The sequence below is a fragment of the Artibeus jamaicensis genome, unplaced genomic scaffold (genome assembly GCF_021234435.1).
Source record: "Artibeus jamaicensis isolate MK-2021 breed Jamaican fruit bat unplaced genomic scaffold, CSHL_Jam_final contig_402, whole genome shotgun sequence".
NCBI classification, from domain to species: Eukaryota; Metazoa; Chordata; class Mammalia; order Chiroptera; family Phyllostomidae; genus Artibeus; species Artibeus jamaicensis.
In genome coordinates, this window is record NW_026521818.1 from 19,728,957 (window position 1) to 19,744,374 (window position 15,418).

Here is a 15,418-nt window from a genome sequence, read left to right on the forward strand (position 1 = left end):
CCTTAGAAGGGCTTTGTAATCACCTCTGCCTCAGACATCTGCCAGGCAATGGTGAGTGGCTATTCCTTCTGTAAGAGCCCTGTAGAGGTGAGATCAGCCTCTATTCACATGGTAAAGAGGGCCAAGGACAGGTGTCTCCTGTGCATCGGACGCAGGCCACAGTAAGAGAGGGTCCTAAAATGACCATGTGGAGGGGTGACGAGGGGTGACCATCAAGACCACCTCAAGCAGACTGCTGAAAGACAACAGATCAGGAGTCAAGGAATGGCCATGCAGAAGAACAATGTAGTGTCTGCAGCCTTGGCCAGGAAGTGGAATGCCTCTAACGTCACCCATGAGTTGCCCGCAAGGAGGAAGTTGGCTTTAAACATGTGTGAAACCCCAAACTCCTGGAGCCATCCTAGGAGAGTATCAGCGCTTCCACCTCCTCCCCTCTCCTCAGGCCCTCTGACCCCAGGGGAGTCCGAGACACACCCTGCCTCAGAGTCGGGCTTCTTCAGTGTACTAGTTATGGCAATAGTTCGATTTTCTGAAAATAAAAGACCACATCTTAGTATCTAGGGAAACAAAAACCAACGAATCAAAAAAGAAATCTAAAATTTAAAGTGCTAACCAGAATAACAATTAATCACTGTGATTCATTTCTAACTTCAACAATCAATGAATCTCGGAATCATCACCAAAGGCAGATGATATGAAGGAAACACGGCTAGCATCTTATGGAAACAGTAACATATAATTTTACACACAGAACATATGGGGTTTTCACTGAAAAGTTTAAGTGACCAAGACTGTGGAAAAGTAGAAAGAGGGCTTTTCAAGAATTTCTAATGCCTTTTCTGTATGTTAACAAGGGAATGATATTTTATGTTCTTGAACACTGGATTCCTAACAACTACCTAATACGCTGGTTGCTTAAAATAAAAATGTCTCCCTCCAAAACTGGTTCTGCACCTACTGCAGATTTCAACAGAATCATGAAGGTAAAGGAAAAAAACAATCAACTAAATGTATCAAAGCAAGTGAAAGTATTTTAGCTCCTTAAGCAAGAAGGAGCTATATTCTTCTAGTTCTGTATTTGAAATACCCCTGAAGAAAGTGCTGACAGTTTTTAAGTTGAAATAAAGCCTAGATTGGATAGAGTGGATGAACGTACGGGGACAGACTATTTCCATCTGCCACTGTCTCTTCTTTCCCCTGCCACCCTTCAGGACGCAATGTTTCGATTCCCACAGGTCAGAGTAAAGTGTTATCAACTATATCCAAGAAAGAATTTCATTTCTCTCAAAATCACTTTTACACCAACGTGTATGCCTGCCTTTTACTGTCTAACCTGAAAAACAGGGGTGCACAATAGCTCACACACCCCAGAGGGCTCATGAAAGCACTTTAGAAGAAAACAGCATAAAAGGGATTGTTACAGTTAACTGATCTTGCTACTTTCCCATTAGCACAAGGTGGTTGGTTTGAAATGCCAATGACATTTTTGTTTTGCCTGCTTCTTTAAAGCTGATGACTGGTAACTCTGATTGCTTCTCAGGGAATACTTTTGACAAAAGTATCCAGAAGAAATTTCAAAAGGCTTAGAATAAAATAAAATTCTTTTTCCTACTTTTCCCTTGTCCCCATAGTTAGCTGCACAGTGATGAATAATAATTATACAAAAATATTGCTAGCTTTTGGTGTTAAGTCCCAGTGCTAGGGTATTGATTATTTACATTTTAAATTTTGTGTGGGTAAAAGAGTCTACTTAAGTATAACTACAATCCCCATTTCCTGGCATCTTTGTTATTAACTACAAAAACTAAATCTGCTGTACTTAGAAACCCAGTTATCTAACATTATCAAGGACACTGGGTCAAGGACTTCTTTTCCTTCTCTAGCACTTCTGACAAACTTCTCCTTACAGCCTTCTGAAGGGAGCTAGCTGGGGGTGTCTGTCCATTTTTTAAAAACCGCTTTATTGAGATATGATCCCCACACCATGGAACTCATCTACTTAAAAGTGTACAATTCAACAATTTCAGCACATCTGCAGACATGCACGATAATCACTACAGCAGATGCCTGAACATGTCGTGACCTCAGAAATATCCTCTGGCTCTCACCCGTCATCCGCCACCTCACTCTCTCTGCTCTAACAGCCACTGATCTGTCACTGTAGACCTGCCTCTCATGGGCATTTCTTGTGAATGGGATCACACACTATGTGGCCTTTTGTAAACGGCTTCTTTCACTCAGCATGCTTTCGAGGCTCATCCTTGCTTTCTCATGTACCAGTACTTCATTCCTATTTACGGCTGAACATTATTCCACGGATGCATGTATCTACCACCTTTTCATTTGGACACTGAGACGGTTACAGAATGCTTCACTTACCGACACACACACGTCCGTCCACACCCACGGCCAGGCCCGGGGGGCAGTCGCAGCGGAAGGACCCTTCGTTGTTGATGCAGTGCCCATTCATGCAGATTCCTGGGGTCTGGCACTCGTCCACATCTGCCAGGAGGGGAACACAAGTCAGGCCCAAACTGGGTAAATTTAACTTTATTTTTACCACTTTCAACCCTGTGTTTTAATTTTACAATTTGTGGAAGAACAGAGATGTGATAACAAATCAAAAAAAATATTAGGGAAATATTGTATCTTAATGCAACTCTGAAACATTTTAAAAAAACTAAATGAAAGTTTACTCATTAGGAAGAAAACAGCCATACAAACTCATTTTTCATTATTTATTAGGCAGTCCTGAATAATGTAAATAATATTTAATCCAAATTAATTAAGTGAAACAAATTCTTTAAGGTAAGGTAGACTTTTGTAATCACCTTTCATCCATACACACACAGTTCTAGCTAGGAGGGATATCGTGTTACTAACTTTATCACTTCATAATATGAAAATACTCTGGGGTATCTCTTCAAAATTTTAATTTGTCAACAGTAACTCAACATTAAATGGCTATTCCAAAGGACGAAACAGGCTTCTAAGCACAGGGCTGCTAAATCATGAACACTTCAAGACTGTAGATTATATCACTTGTAAAAAGAAAATTAATAAAAAATAATTTCAAAAAAGCAGAAACTGATGAGATCTGGGTCATCTTTCTATGTGTATTTAACTTTCTTAAGAAACTCTGGGACGAGTTACATGCTGTGATGCCACACCACGCACTGGACGGAACAGGTGGGCAACGTCACCGCTGCCCAGCTAGCCGTGAGATGACATCCCAGTCCTGAGTTCCATCAGCAAAGCTACCGCAGTTCTATTTATCCCTGTTCTCCTCTTTCTTGAATAGTCAAGAGGCATTTTTTTTATTCAGGAACACGAGAATCAGTCTTGATTTTCTCTTTCCAATGTCCCTGGAATTTCACTGCAGTTATAGAAATTAGTTATGAGTCTTATTTTATAGTCAGATAAATTTGTGCAATTGAAGGCAGAAAGCATTCACAGAGTTAATTTTGTCTAACAGGAGGAAACTGAAAACCAAACTTGTTTCTAACTAGGAACTGCAAAATTTTTCCATCTTACTAAATCCCAATTGTGAGTATACACATAAGATAGCCTTATTTATTTCCAAGAGGCGTATCTTTTGTTACTAAAGTTATCACTAGAGACTGGCCTTCAAAGTGGCTTTATAAACAAACCAGTTGATAGAAATATTCAAATTATTTCTTCATTAAGTCCATGTAACATTATTAGATAATAATAATCACAAATGATGTATAGGTTAGCTTTGTGAAAAAGATGTAATACAAAGCCAATAATAAATGACAGCCAAAAATCTAGTCCTGAGGACACATAAAAGTGAAAACCTTTCAAGACTTTTCTTTCCATTTTTTATTCAGGCAATGAGTAGAGAGAAACTGTTATTACAATGTCTCTTTCAGACTTGCTAGAACCAATCTGTCATTCCCTTAATTCTTCTTGTATCACTATTATTTTTGTAAGGATATTACTGTTCCCTATACTAAAATGTATATTTTTCTAGGAAGTTTTAGACACCTGCCTTACTGAATTACCAAGAGTTATGAATAATATGAAACCCACATGAAGAAACAAACAATTCTTGCGTGATTCATTCAGATACAAAAGATGGTTTCAATCCCAGTTACTTTCCTATCTCAAAGCCACACATACCAGTACAGTAACGCCCATTTGGAGCCAAGACAAATCCTGGTTTGCAGATGCACTTGAAGCTGCCATCTTCATTGATGCACATCCCATTCAAACACATGTTGGTGGTTGTACACTCATCATGATCTGTGGAGAAGACAGAGGAATTCACACCACTGGCCGTGAGGGGACCCTTTTCCTCTCCTTCCACAAACAATCGCCAAATTTCACTACGTAAATGAGCCATGTGCTCAAGGATTTTTTTCTTCCCTAATATGAACACCAACTGAGTGAGAGCAAATAGTGTATAGAATGTGAAGGGCCGTTAGTTTAATGGGTGTAAAGAAAAGAATAAAGTAAACTTGGTGCTTAGTGGCCATTAAAACCACAGGAGTAGCTTTTTTACTTTGATAAAAGTTAATATGATTTCAGGGGTCCTTCTTTTTGTAAGGGGATTAAAGCAATGACAAACCTCGCTCTGCGTAACATAACCTGGACTTTCATTAGTGGGCGAAATGCAGGTTGCCGTGTGCACAGAGTATTTCTGTGGAGCTGGTACCTGCTTTACTGCTAGATAGCACCAGGACTACAAATTTAGAGATTTAATTCTCACACAGGCCAAATATTTTTCTACTCCTCCAGGCTGAGGATGGGGGAGACCTGCTCTATCTTGTCAGTGTTGTATCCCCAAGATGTGAAGTGCACCAGGCGGTCATAGTTATTAAAAAAGAACAACTGCTACTTACAGCCAAACATACACCACAAAGGAAATTTCCAGCAGTGAAGTATTCCTGGTTATAAATTCCTTGTTATAACATTTGCAAAAAAAAAAGTCTGTTGCTTCACTTAATAGTCTTGTGTTAAGTGCATTATATTTTCCCTAAGTCACCTGAAGAACTCTCCCATGTATTGTGTGAGCTTGCAGGGAAAAACTATATACGGTTCTAAATAAAAATGCATATCCTTTAAAAATCTTTTGCAAGGGAGCAGGCGATTTCCATACCAACACAGTTTTTTCCATCTGTGGTTAATTCAAAACCGGCATTGCAAATGCACTGGAAACTTCCATCTGTGTTCACACATCGACCGTTTTTACAAAGAACCCCATTCTGGATGCACTCATCAATATCTGGGAACATTAAGAATGGCCAAACATTATTCTTTTACAATAACTATAGATAAAAACAGTAAGATAATACATTTAATTTCAAATATCCACTTTATTTGCACATGTAATATACAAAATCATGCTGCTTCTTTAGCAAAATTTCCATTTCTCACCACCTTTTTTTTCTTGGATAGAGGGGCGTAAGAAATGTTAAAGCCCTGACTAGCTGAAGAGGGAAAGAGAGAGAAAAATGAAATGGGGTGTGCAGTGGACCTAGTGGAGGGCAAGGAGAGAAGCTGTTTTTGACACAGGTTTGCAGACCTTAAATGTCAGAGCAAGGAGTTGAGTAAGAATAAAGTTAACTACAGAATACCTGAATTACGATCAACATGGTATGAACCTCTGGAGCAAGTCTGTTTAAGTAACTACCCATGGGTAAATAGGAAATGAAAGAGAAGATAAGCAGAGTCCTCTGCTGAAAGAATAATGGGATGAATCGGCATTGAGGCATATAGCTTGGACAATGGGAAAAACTAGGCATGATTTGGTGTTGGGCCATGTGTGGGGTTCAAAGTAAATGGCAGATGAAAACGACTATAAATATTAAGTTCCGTTAATCAGAGAGCAGTATTGCTACTGATGTTACTTGAAGAAAGGAAGCTGTGATCTAGGGAAGAAAGATAAACTGCAAGTTTGTGAAGCCAAATACCACATTGCCTGGATTATAAATGCAAATAGTGTTTATGTATAAAGGAACCCCTTCTGAAGGTAGTATTAAATAAATCTGTAATAACATAACAGCTCTTATTTCATTCCCTGTTTTATTTTAATAAATCTACTTTCAACCTCAACAGCCTGGGTCGCTGTATTTCACGGAACATTTTCATATGTGAAAGCAAACTGCCTTACCAATGCATGCTTGCTTGGTAGGAGTCCTCTGGAATCCAGCATGACATTTACAATAATAGGATCCAGGTGTGTTAACACAATCTCCATTAGTGCAGGGATTTGATGTGCATTCATCAACATCTGTGAGCAGCGAAAGAAACCATTATAGACTTCACTCTATTTCTAGAAATGTTTGTTTAAAGTACATTTAGGCCCCCCAAATTTGAGAGGGTAGTCAGTGGTAATAATCTAAATAGCAGAGTATTTATAAATGAATGAACATTCCTTTCTTCAAATACTGAGGCCAGTATGGAGATTTATAAAAATATTGCCTATTGGAGAGTATAAGTGAAATTGCTTTAATCAAGAAATTATGATTTGTCTTTTTTTTTTAAGATTTTATTTACTCATTTTAGAGAGGGGAAAGGAGGGAGAAAGAGAGGGAGAGATACATCAATATGTGGCTGCCTCCCATGTGCCCCCACCAGGAACCTGGTCCATAGCCCAGACATGTGTCCTAGACCGGGAACCAAACCAGCAACTCTTTGATTCACAGGCCAGCACTTAGTCCACTGAGCCACACCAGCCAGGGCAAGAAATGATGATTTTTCAACCTGAGTAATGAACAGTGGTTGAAAGGATGGGCTCTGTAAAGACACAGCCACGAATCCAACAGCCTATCGTATTGCGCTCATTATTTTTAGTAGTCTGGGCAAGTGAACAGCCTCTCCAAGGTTTAGCATAGTGTTAGAAGATCAATTGAAGATTTTTGGAAATATATATGTATATTATGTACTGTCACTGCTATTAGTTTTAATGAGCTAGATGAATTATGAGATTTCTTTATTATTTTTGTGAACTCAACTATATATGTAACTATATATGCATTGAGGCTTGGTAATATTTTGAAGTAACAAACACAGGGTGAAGCAGAAACTGAAAATTAATTAAAACAAAGCCTATTATTGCTTTGGCTGGGTCGCTCAGTTGGTTGGAAAGTCATCCAGATATGCCAAGGTTGCAGGTTCAATCTCAGGTCAGGGCGTGTACAAGAATCGACCAGTGAATGCATAAATAAGTGGAACGCAAATAGATGATTCTCTCTTCCCCTACGCTTTCTCTCTCTCTAAAATCAAATTTTAAAAAATAATTTAAAAAAAACAAACAAAGCTTATTATTTTCATTAGCCTCACATTTCTCTAGGATCTTATAATTGGCACAGGAATTTTTTTTAACATGAAACAAGTTTTATGCAAATACTAGGTCTGATCCTAAATAAGAGAAATGTCACTATCTTTCATTCCTTGTAAGGCTTGATTAAATGCAGACTCACTGCAGAAGTCAGAAACTACACAACCAAATGGCAGTCTCAACAGTTCAGAAGTCAACTCCCAGAGAAATCAGATGGACTGGTGTTAAAAAAAACTTTAATTTATCTTCTCTCAGGAATACCCACTAAATAATATTTTGAATGCTGGCAAATTAAAAACCTGGCTGGCTGGTGAGGGCGTAATGACTTGCCATTTCATATATGTGTACAAGCCATTAACATATACAATTTCAGCTAAATTGGAGAGCAAAACAATAAAATCGATTCACAGGTTTCACCTTTTAATAAACAGATTATTCTCTTCACAGATGATCTTAAAACAGGAACTGTACTCTATCAAACTCACCAACCTCAATTATATAAACACTTAGATGGAGTGCAATTAAGCTCCCTCTAGAAAAGGAGGGGGGAAATCTCATAGCAAATAAAATAAAAACAACAAAAATAACAAAATTAAATATTTTTTCAATTTATCCAAAGGCACCTTCCGCCCATTAACACTCACTTACATTTAAACTTGTGGTTGATATCATCAACACAAATTCTACTGAGCCAAAGGAATGAAGCAAAATGAGAAAAGAGAGTTTAGAGCATTAGCAAGTATATGAAGTATAATTAAGAAACTTTCCATTTCAATGCCTCTGGTTGTATTTTGCTTGTTTTGTTGATTAGGTTCCACTTATAGGTGAGAACAAACTGACAGTAACCAGAGGAGAGGTGGGAGGGGGTAAAGTTGGGGGGGAGGGGGAAGGGTTGTCAGGAACATGAATAAAGGACACATGGACAAAGCCACAGGGGGCGGGTAGGATCGAGGGTGGGAGGTGTGGATGGCTGGGGTGGGAGGGAATGGTGGGGGGGAAGTGGAGACAACTGTACTTGAACAATAACAAACAAACAAACAAACAAGATGAAAAAAATTTAAAGAATAAGAAAAAAGAAACTTTCCAATAGGAAATATCACTTCAGGTTGCAGTGTCGAAGATCCCTTAAATTCTCTGTGTTTATGCAATATTGAATGCAACAATCAAAAATGTGTTGTAGATGCATCTTTATAGAAGCCTCATTGAAAAGCTCTGTTCCAGTGAATCACATGGGAACGTGCATCCAACCCTCTTTCTTAGGGAAAGTTACTGGTAGGCTGGGCTACTTTTCAGGATGGTTTCCCCACCTTGGACAACTGTTCCCAAGGTCCCCAGTTGCTATGACAGCTCTGCCCATTGTTTTGCCTCCATTCATTTCCGGGGCTAAAGGACCACTACTTTTTGGAAGGAGAACAATCACCAAAAAACTATTAGTGACTTTACCATCTATGACGTTAAAACCCCATTTGTTTTCTAAGATACTGTAGGACCAATCATAAATGAGCACTGCCGCATTCTGAAATGCACGCCTCAAGCCTCCACTTCATTCTGAATAGCAGTCTCACACTTCGAAGTGTCTCCCCCCCCCCGCCCCCGTTTGCCCTGTGTGGAGGACTCACATATCACCGTCTGGGCACATTCACTTCTTCCCATATTTTCACTGGGGACTGAGCATTTTAAAGCAAAATTCACAGGACTCTAAACTCCTCAAGTTATGAAGAAGTAATTTTAAACTCCTAAAGTAAACTCTTCAAGAAATTGAGAAAGACATTGATTATCCAAATGGTTAAATTCTCAGGTACTACTGGGGTAAGACATACTGACACTTAAAAAAGTTAGCAAACACCTTTAATTTGCAAGGGCTCTACAATTGCCTCTGGCCCAACAGAAACGAAAATTATTTCTTGCTATTCCAAAACTGAATAATTTAGATGATGCTGCAAACCATTGCTAGCAGCAGTTTGACTTACAGACAGTAAAAGAGTCACAATGATCCATTTTGGAGTAGAACTCGCAGGAGAAAAAGAGAAAAATATGATGAGTAAATATAACTGTTTTCAGGTCTCAGGAGTAACTAACTCATAATAGGAAAATGAGCTCGATTTTACTTTTGTTGCCTTTAAGCCTTCAACACAGTTATTGCCTTTGAAGTTATCCTGTGTCCTCAGTATCTCACTGAAGTTCCCAAAGAGCAAGGGCAGTCTCTGGTTCCTCGAAAGGCAGGTGCAGTGATGACAGTTACCACCTTATCTTGGGCCCATCTCCTCTTTAACTTTTTCTGATATCCCAACTTGTTCCTCTTTCAGATTATCGCCTAACCAACAACTCATGGTTCGACCACGTTGCAGGCCAGTTCTCTCCCTCTCTCCTTCCTTTCCCCTCTAAAGATAAATAAACAAAATCTTAAAAAAAAAAAAGAAAAGTATTAAAACTTACCTTCTGAAAATATGCCCCAATACTCATCTTTGTCCCTACTAATTACCACAGAAAGATAACTCTGACTATAGGTTTTACCTTTTCAGGGCTGGATGATGGGATCACACTGGAATGGAACTGTTTGCAGTCACGTGTGGGTAGAACTCAGAAGTCTGAGATTTACACTAATACACTAGCTGTGCAGACCCACAACCCCAACACTACATGAGACAGAGCTTGTAAGAAGGGTGGTAGCAACCCTTCTCACATGGGTCCTAGGAAAAGTGAGAACCTTAAGACACCCATATTGTGTGACTAGCTCATCTCTGCCTCTGGAGTTGAGCTAACAAGGCATTGCCCTTGGGAGAATTGAAAACAGTCACTGAAATCACTTTTTGCAGAGTTTAATTCTCTAGAGGAACGCTGGTTCAGAAGGCTGGATTGGCAGCATGACTGCAGAAAGAACTGTTGACCCTTAAAGGTAGTTTATACCAAAGGTTCACAAACTCTCCCAGAGGGGAGGGGTTTCACTAGATGGAATAAAGCGCACCCTGGCGCTTACACGAAATAAATGGTGGTCTCTGGCTAATTTACAGAAAATACTTCACTTCTGGCCTACATTCAGCTTTGATTAGTGAATCATGCAGTGACACATGAGTGACCAATATTAACAGCAAAACAAAAAAAGTCGATCGAATTTCAGTTTGACAGCCTGAAACAGTGTACATATGCCTAAGAGGGAATATTTTATGTATTGTATACTTATAATACTGTTTTCTGGTGAGAAAAACATTTTCTCGTCATGTAATAAGAATAAATACATCAGTATTTCATGGTGTTTCAAAAATAATCACCTGGTTTGTGACTTAAACAAGCACCAAGCAGGATCAGCTGAGCCTGGGCTGCTGTGTGTGGTTGGTTACTCACGGCAAATCCCTAGGTACACCCAGGGTGTGACTGGCACCTCAGCCACTGCACACAGGGATCCTGAGATAAGCTGTATTTAATCATTCTGTCTTGTAGCTTTCTACATAGTTTAGAATGATCATTTTTCCAAAACATCAGACTTGACTCACATTTTCCTTCATCATCATAGTCCACTTAGGCCTTTTCAGTTTAACTTGACAAAATTTTAATCCTCACTCTCCATTCCTGGTCTCTCATGTACATTTTGTAACAGAAGACCTGGACCTAAGTCTGATATTTAGTGTTATGCTAATTGTGAAGCATATGCATGATCATTTGCTAACATGAAGAATAAATAAAATAACCTCAAAATGGCTCAATTCCCATATTCCTAACTCTGCTCTTGATAGATTCTCAAAACTCTGTTCATTATAAAATACAGAAGATTTCTTTTTCCCTCACTGTATTTGAGTTTTCTGCCACATTTAACACTTGACATTACTTTTCTCTTGAAAGTGTACCCATGCATAGCTCCAGTGACGTAATACTTTCTGGATTATTTTTTCTGTCTCTCCAACATCATTACTGTTTTCTTTATGGACTTCTGTGGCTGTTGCACAGGATTCTAGCTGCAGTACAGTTACCTTTTCATTCTTCCTGTTGTTCAGTCTGCGAGACAATGTTCACCCTCACGGTTCTAATGCTACTTCTGTTACTGATCTGTAACACCAGCCCTGAACACTCCCCTTAGCTTTCTTTAGATGTCTATAATTAAATGTTCTAGACACCTAAAACCCTAAGTCTAAAAAAAATCATCAACTATTTTTTGCCAATCTGTGCCTTCCTCTGCATGTTAATGACACCGTGGTATATCAGGGTTGTTCAGCTAAGAAGGAAAGAAAGCAAGGGGAGGCAGAGACATAAACCTCAATATTTAGGGCAGGGCATTCTTGAAGTGGCCTAGCTCGGCATTAAGCTAAGGGAGCATGTGAAAGTCGTGTGCACAGCAGAGGCAGCTTGGAAATTCGCTCTACTTCAAAAAGATTTTTTTCTATTATATTCAGTCCAATTTGCTCTTACAGTGTAAAAACTATCAAAAACTAAGAGGGATTAAAGACTCATGAGCTTACCTATGCAATCCCCATTTGCGTCCTGCTTATAGCCCATGTTGCACTCGCATCGGTAGCTAGAAATGGTAGGTATGCAGCGTCCGTTTAAACAGAGATTAGCATGGTGCTTACAGATATCTATCGTCTGGTTGAGAATAGCTATGGAGAATTAAAACACAAGTGATATTTCATCTCTATACCATGGATTACTTTCTTAGAGTTTTTTTAAAAGGATTGCTAATTGTACATTAATTAGGTATATATAGCAAAAGTTCACATTGTTTTATATTGTATTAAAACATTGATGTTGAGTATCTAAAAGATATTCTTGAGACACATGGTTGTAACTTGTATTTGTTAAGTTATGCATCTGGAGACTTTGCCCACAATAATAGCTTTAAAATTTCAGGAATGTTCTACTGTACATTTGAATGCTTGCCATTTCTTTTTCTGTAACTGTGCTGAATATTCAGATATAGTAAAGAGGCAATGGGCCAAAAAGAATAAACACTAAACTGCAGGACACCATTAAATATTATTAGCAAGAGCTGTTCTTTTCAAAAGAGTGAACTTAAATGTCAAGTACGCCAATGCCAATTCTGGCCTGAAGCCCACAGTTCTCAATTTCTTCAGTTATTCAACAAAAAAGGGTGAGGAAAAGAAAGATATTTCATTATAATATTTGGATAGGCACAGAGCAAGACTTATGCAGTTTATCTCAGTTGAGAAATGATTCTGGAAGCAAGTCAAGGGTTGTAAGAACAGGGCAGCTGCAAAGGGCCAAGTGAAACACACAGGAACCAGAACCGCGCTCCCGCACAGTGTCATCAGGACTGCAGCATTGCTGTGCTCTCGGCTCTGTTTCCAAAGAAAGCCTGGGTCCCTCATTCTTTTCCCCAACTTAAAAAGTTAATGAAACAGAAAAATAATATTTTTCTTAAGAATTCTAGATGACCACATTATATTTTAGACCCTGAAAGAGATTTTTACATGTATACATATACATACACACATCTCTTGGGGGGAAATGTTAGAAATTATAATGTCATTTAAGGCAGAAAACTAAAGGGTTTACACAAAACATGAACACTTACTCAGTCCAGTGATGATGGGCCCCTGGCCCCCGGACCCTACACCCGCTCCTCCAACACCGGGGGAAAAGCCATTGCCTCCAGGGATGGGGATGAAACCTGTCCCTCCGGGGCCATAGCCATTGCCATTGCCATTTGGGGCAAAGCCATTCCCCCCAGTGCCTCCAGGTCTGGAACCAGCACTTCCTGGGATGCCTCCTATTGGAAGCCCGTCCATGCAAAGTCTGTGGTATTCCTCTAGAGAAAAAGAAAGGTCAGTTAAACACAAACGGACGTCTTTCTACATAAGAAAAGCAATCTGTATACCATAATGGTCATTTTAGCTCATGTATACTGCATGATGTGAATAAGTAGGGTATTATCCTGGTAAATATTTTCAATGTAGCAGAGAAAGGTACACATGTTTCAGAAAAATATCAAAACCTGCATGTCATATTTTGACTAAGTTGCATAACCAAAGAATCATCCATAAGAGCATTTTGATTATAAGTACTTCAGTTAAACTCATCAAGTTTCAGATTAGCTATGAATGCAAGAAATTTAACTGAATAGGTGAAAATTAAAGCTTTAAGAAATTCATTCTATGTATTCTACTTTGCTTGAAATGCCACCTGTATTGCACCTATACATGTTTCCTATCTCTTCTCTTCCCTTTAAGGGATTAACATGGCTTCAGAATAACAGCTTTTCCAATGTGGATTTTAACAGAAAATGGTCCTTAATGAGCTGTTACATCTGCTCCTTATTTATCCCAGTATCTAAGTTGAGAGGAAAGAAGCAAGGATAGTTACTGCCTTATTTCCTTAATTGTTCTCATAATTAGAAAACTGTATCACAAGAAATGAAAACTATTTTACTCAATTGTTTCAGTATTAATATTACTAATATATATTACTAGTGAAACCGAGTTTCCAAAATTATGTACTATGCATTAACTCTGGTTTTTAAAAAATTTTACAACTCAGTTTTGATATTTTATAGCTTAAAAGTTGTGAAAGAATATGCCTTATTTATCTCCATAGCAGAACATATAGACACATTTTTATAAGCATAGTTCAAAAAATTTAATTATTAAAAAATGATACTTTAATATGAAGACAATATAATAAAACATACTGCTATACCTTTATGTGATAAACATTAATTGTACTTAACTATTCATATTATGTTAACAAGAGAAGCTACTGCTCATTCATCCTAAATAATTTCCCAATTTAGCCTTAGCTATGTGGCAGCTAATACAGAGTGAATGAGAGGTATCGTCCTACTCTTGTAGTCTTCATTTTCAGGTCATTACAAAAAAGAAATGTCTTAAAAAATTGGGACTCTGTAAGATAAGGGTACTTCTGAAACAGGATATAAATGAAAGATGAACTTTGTTGGTCAAAGATACTCAGGCTCTGGAATGAAAGACCTGGTTTTAAAGCTGAATTGAAATGCAGATGTCCAAAATAATTTCTTAAAATATTTGCACAACGACAAATGATAATCAGCTTTCAGGAATTCTTCTGATATTAATAAATTGGGTATAATCGAAACTGACCCCAAGTAAACAGTGCCACCCTATTCCTCACAAAAACACCCAAATCACGCTGAAGACAATAACAGGAATACAGGCATGATGTGACTTCAAAAACAAGAGCAGAGTATACTAGGACATTAGTACGAATTGTCTTAACGCTGCCTGCCTGAGGGGACCAGCAGCCAGGAGCTCACCGGAGCCTCTGACGGGGCAGGCTTCAGGGATGGTTCCAAGGCCCCAGCAGCGGCCGGGCTCACAGCAGCATTGCATTTTTGTCATTCTCCCTGGAAGCTCTTGTGCACAGCGACCATTCACCAGGCCTGAGAAACATGTGCCCGTTCTTTGATCTAAACATGCGAAAATAAAATAGAGGATATGACAGAATTATCTCCGACTCTTACATCAACCGTTTCATACAAATGAAGTGCGTTATTTTATTTAATCTCTTGGGGATCTATTTATTTTCTTAATTTCTGCTACATTGATTCATTCCTTTACTTATTTACTGGCAAATACATTCATTGAGCACCTGTTCCATGCCACATCCCAGAGATACAAACACGAAAGATATGAAGTAGGTATGAGCCCATTGTGTAGGGAGAAGCCAACTCAGATAACTCTGGACCTTGAAAGAAAACAAAAACCCATCCCATCAAAGATCATCCAATCCCCTGCTGACCTGCCAATGTGTGCTATTGTTTGCCACTGAGATTTTTTTTTTGTGGATGTTTGTTACACAGCCATATCTGACCGATATAGGTCTATTTTAGAAAAGCTGATCAGAAGCATCTCTTTGAGACAGAGACATCTGAGAAGAGACTTGAATAAAGTGAAATCATGAATCATATAGTTACCCAAAGTAAGAGCTATTCAAAGCGAAAAGGGAGTATGTTCCATATGTGTGAAAAACAAGAGTCCAATGTGACTAGAGAAAAGCATGCAAAAGGGGGAGACCATGAGCTCAGGGAGATATCAAAGGCAAGATCACATAAAGCCCTGAAGACCATTAGGGAAGGACTTTGGATTTTACTTAGTGTTCTTTAAGAGTCATTGGATGGTTTAAATGAGA

At 38.6% G+C, this 15,418-nt stretch overlaps 1 protein-coding gene across 1 annotated transcript in view; it reads right to left on the minus strand.

The window, feature by feature from the left end:
• FBN2 (fibrillin 2) overlaps positions 1-15,418 on the minus strand; it is a 264,006-nt gene that overhangs the window by 97,277 nt on the left and 151,311 nt on the right. The window contains exons 9-15 of the mRNA XM_037138205.2: positions 14,544-14,696; positions 12,831-13,064; positions 11,758-11,895; positions 6,137-6,256; positions 5,123-5,248; positions 4,144-4,266; positions 2,380-2,502 (exon numbers count right to left, since the gene is read on the minus strand). Coding sequence (XP_036994100.2) covers positions 2,380-2,502; positions 4,144-4,266; positions 5,123-5,248; positions 6,137-6,256; positions 11,758-11,895; positions 12,831-13,064; positions 14,544-14,696 — 1,017 coding nt within the window. The remainder of the gene's footprint in view (positions 1-2,379; positions 2,503-4,143; positions 4,267-5,122; positions 5,249-6,136; positions 6,257-11,757; positions 11,896-12,830; positions 13,065-14,543; positions 14,697-15,418) is intronic.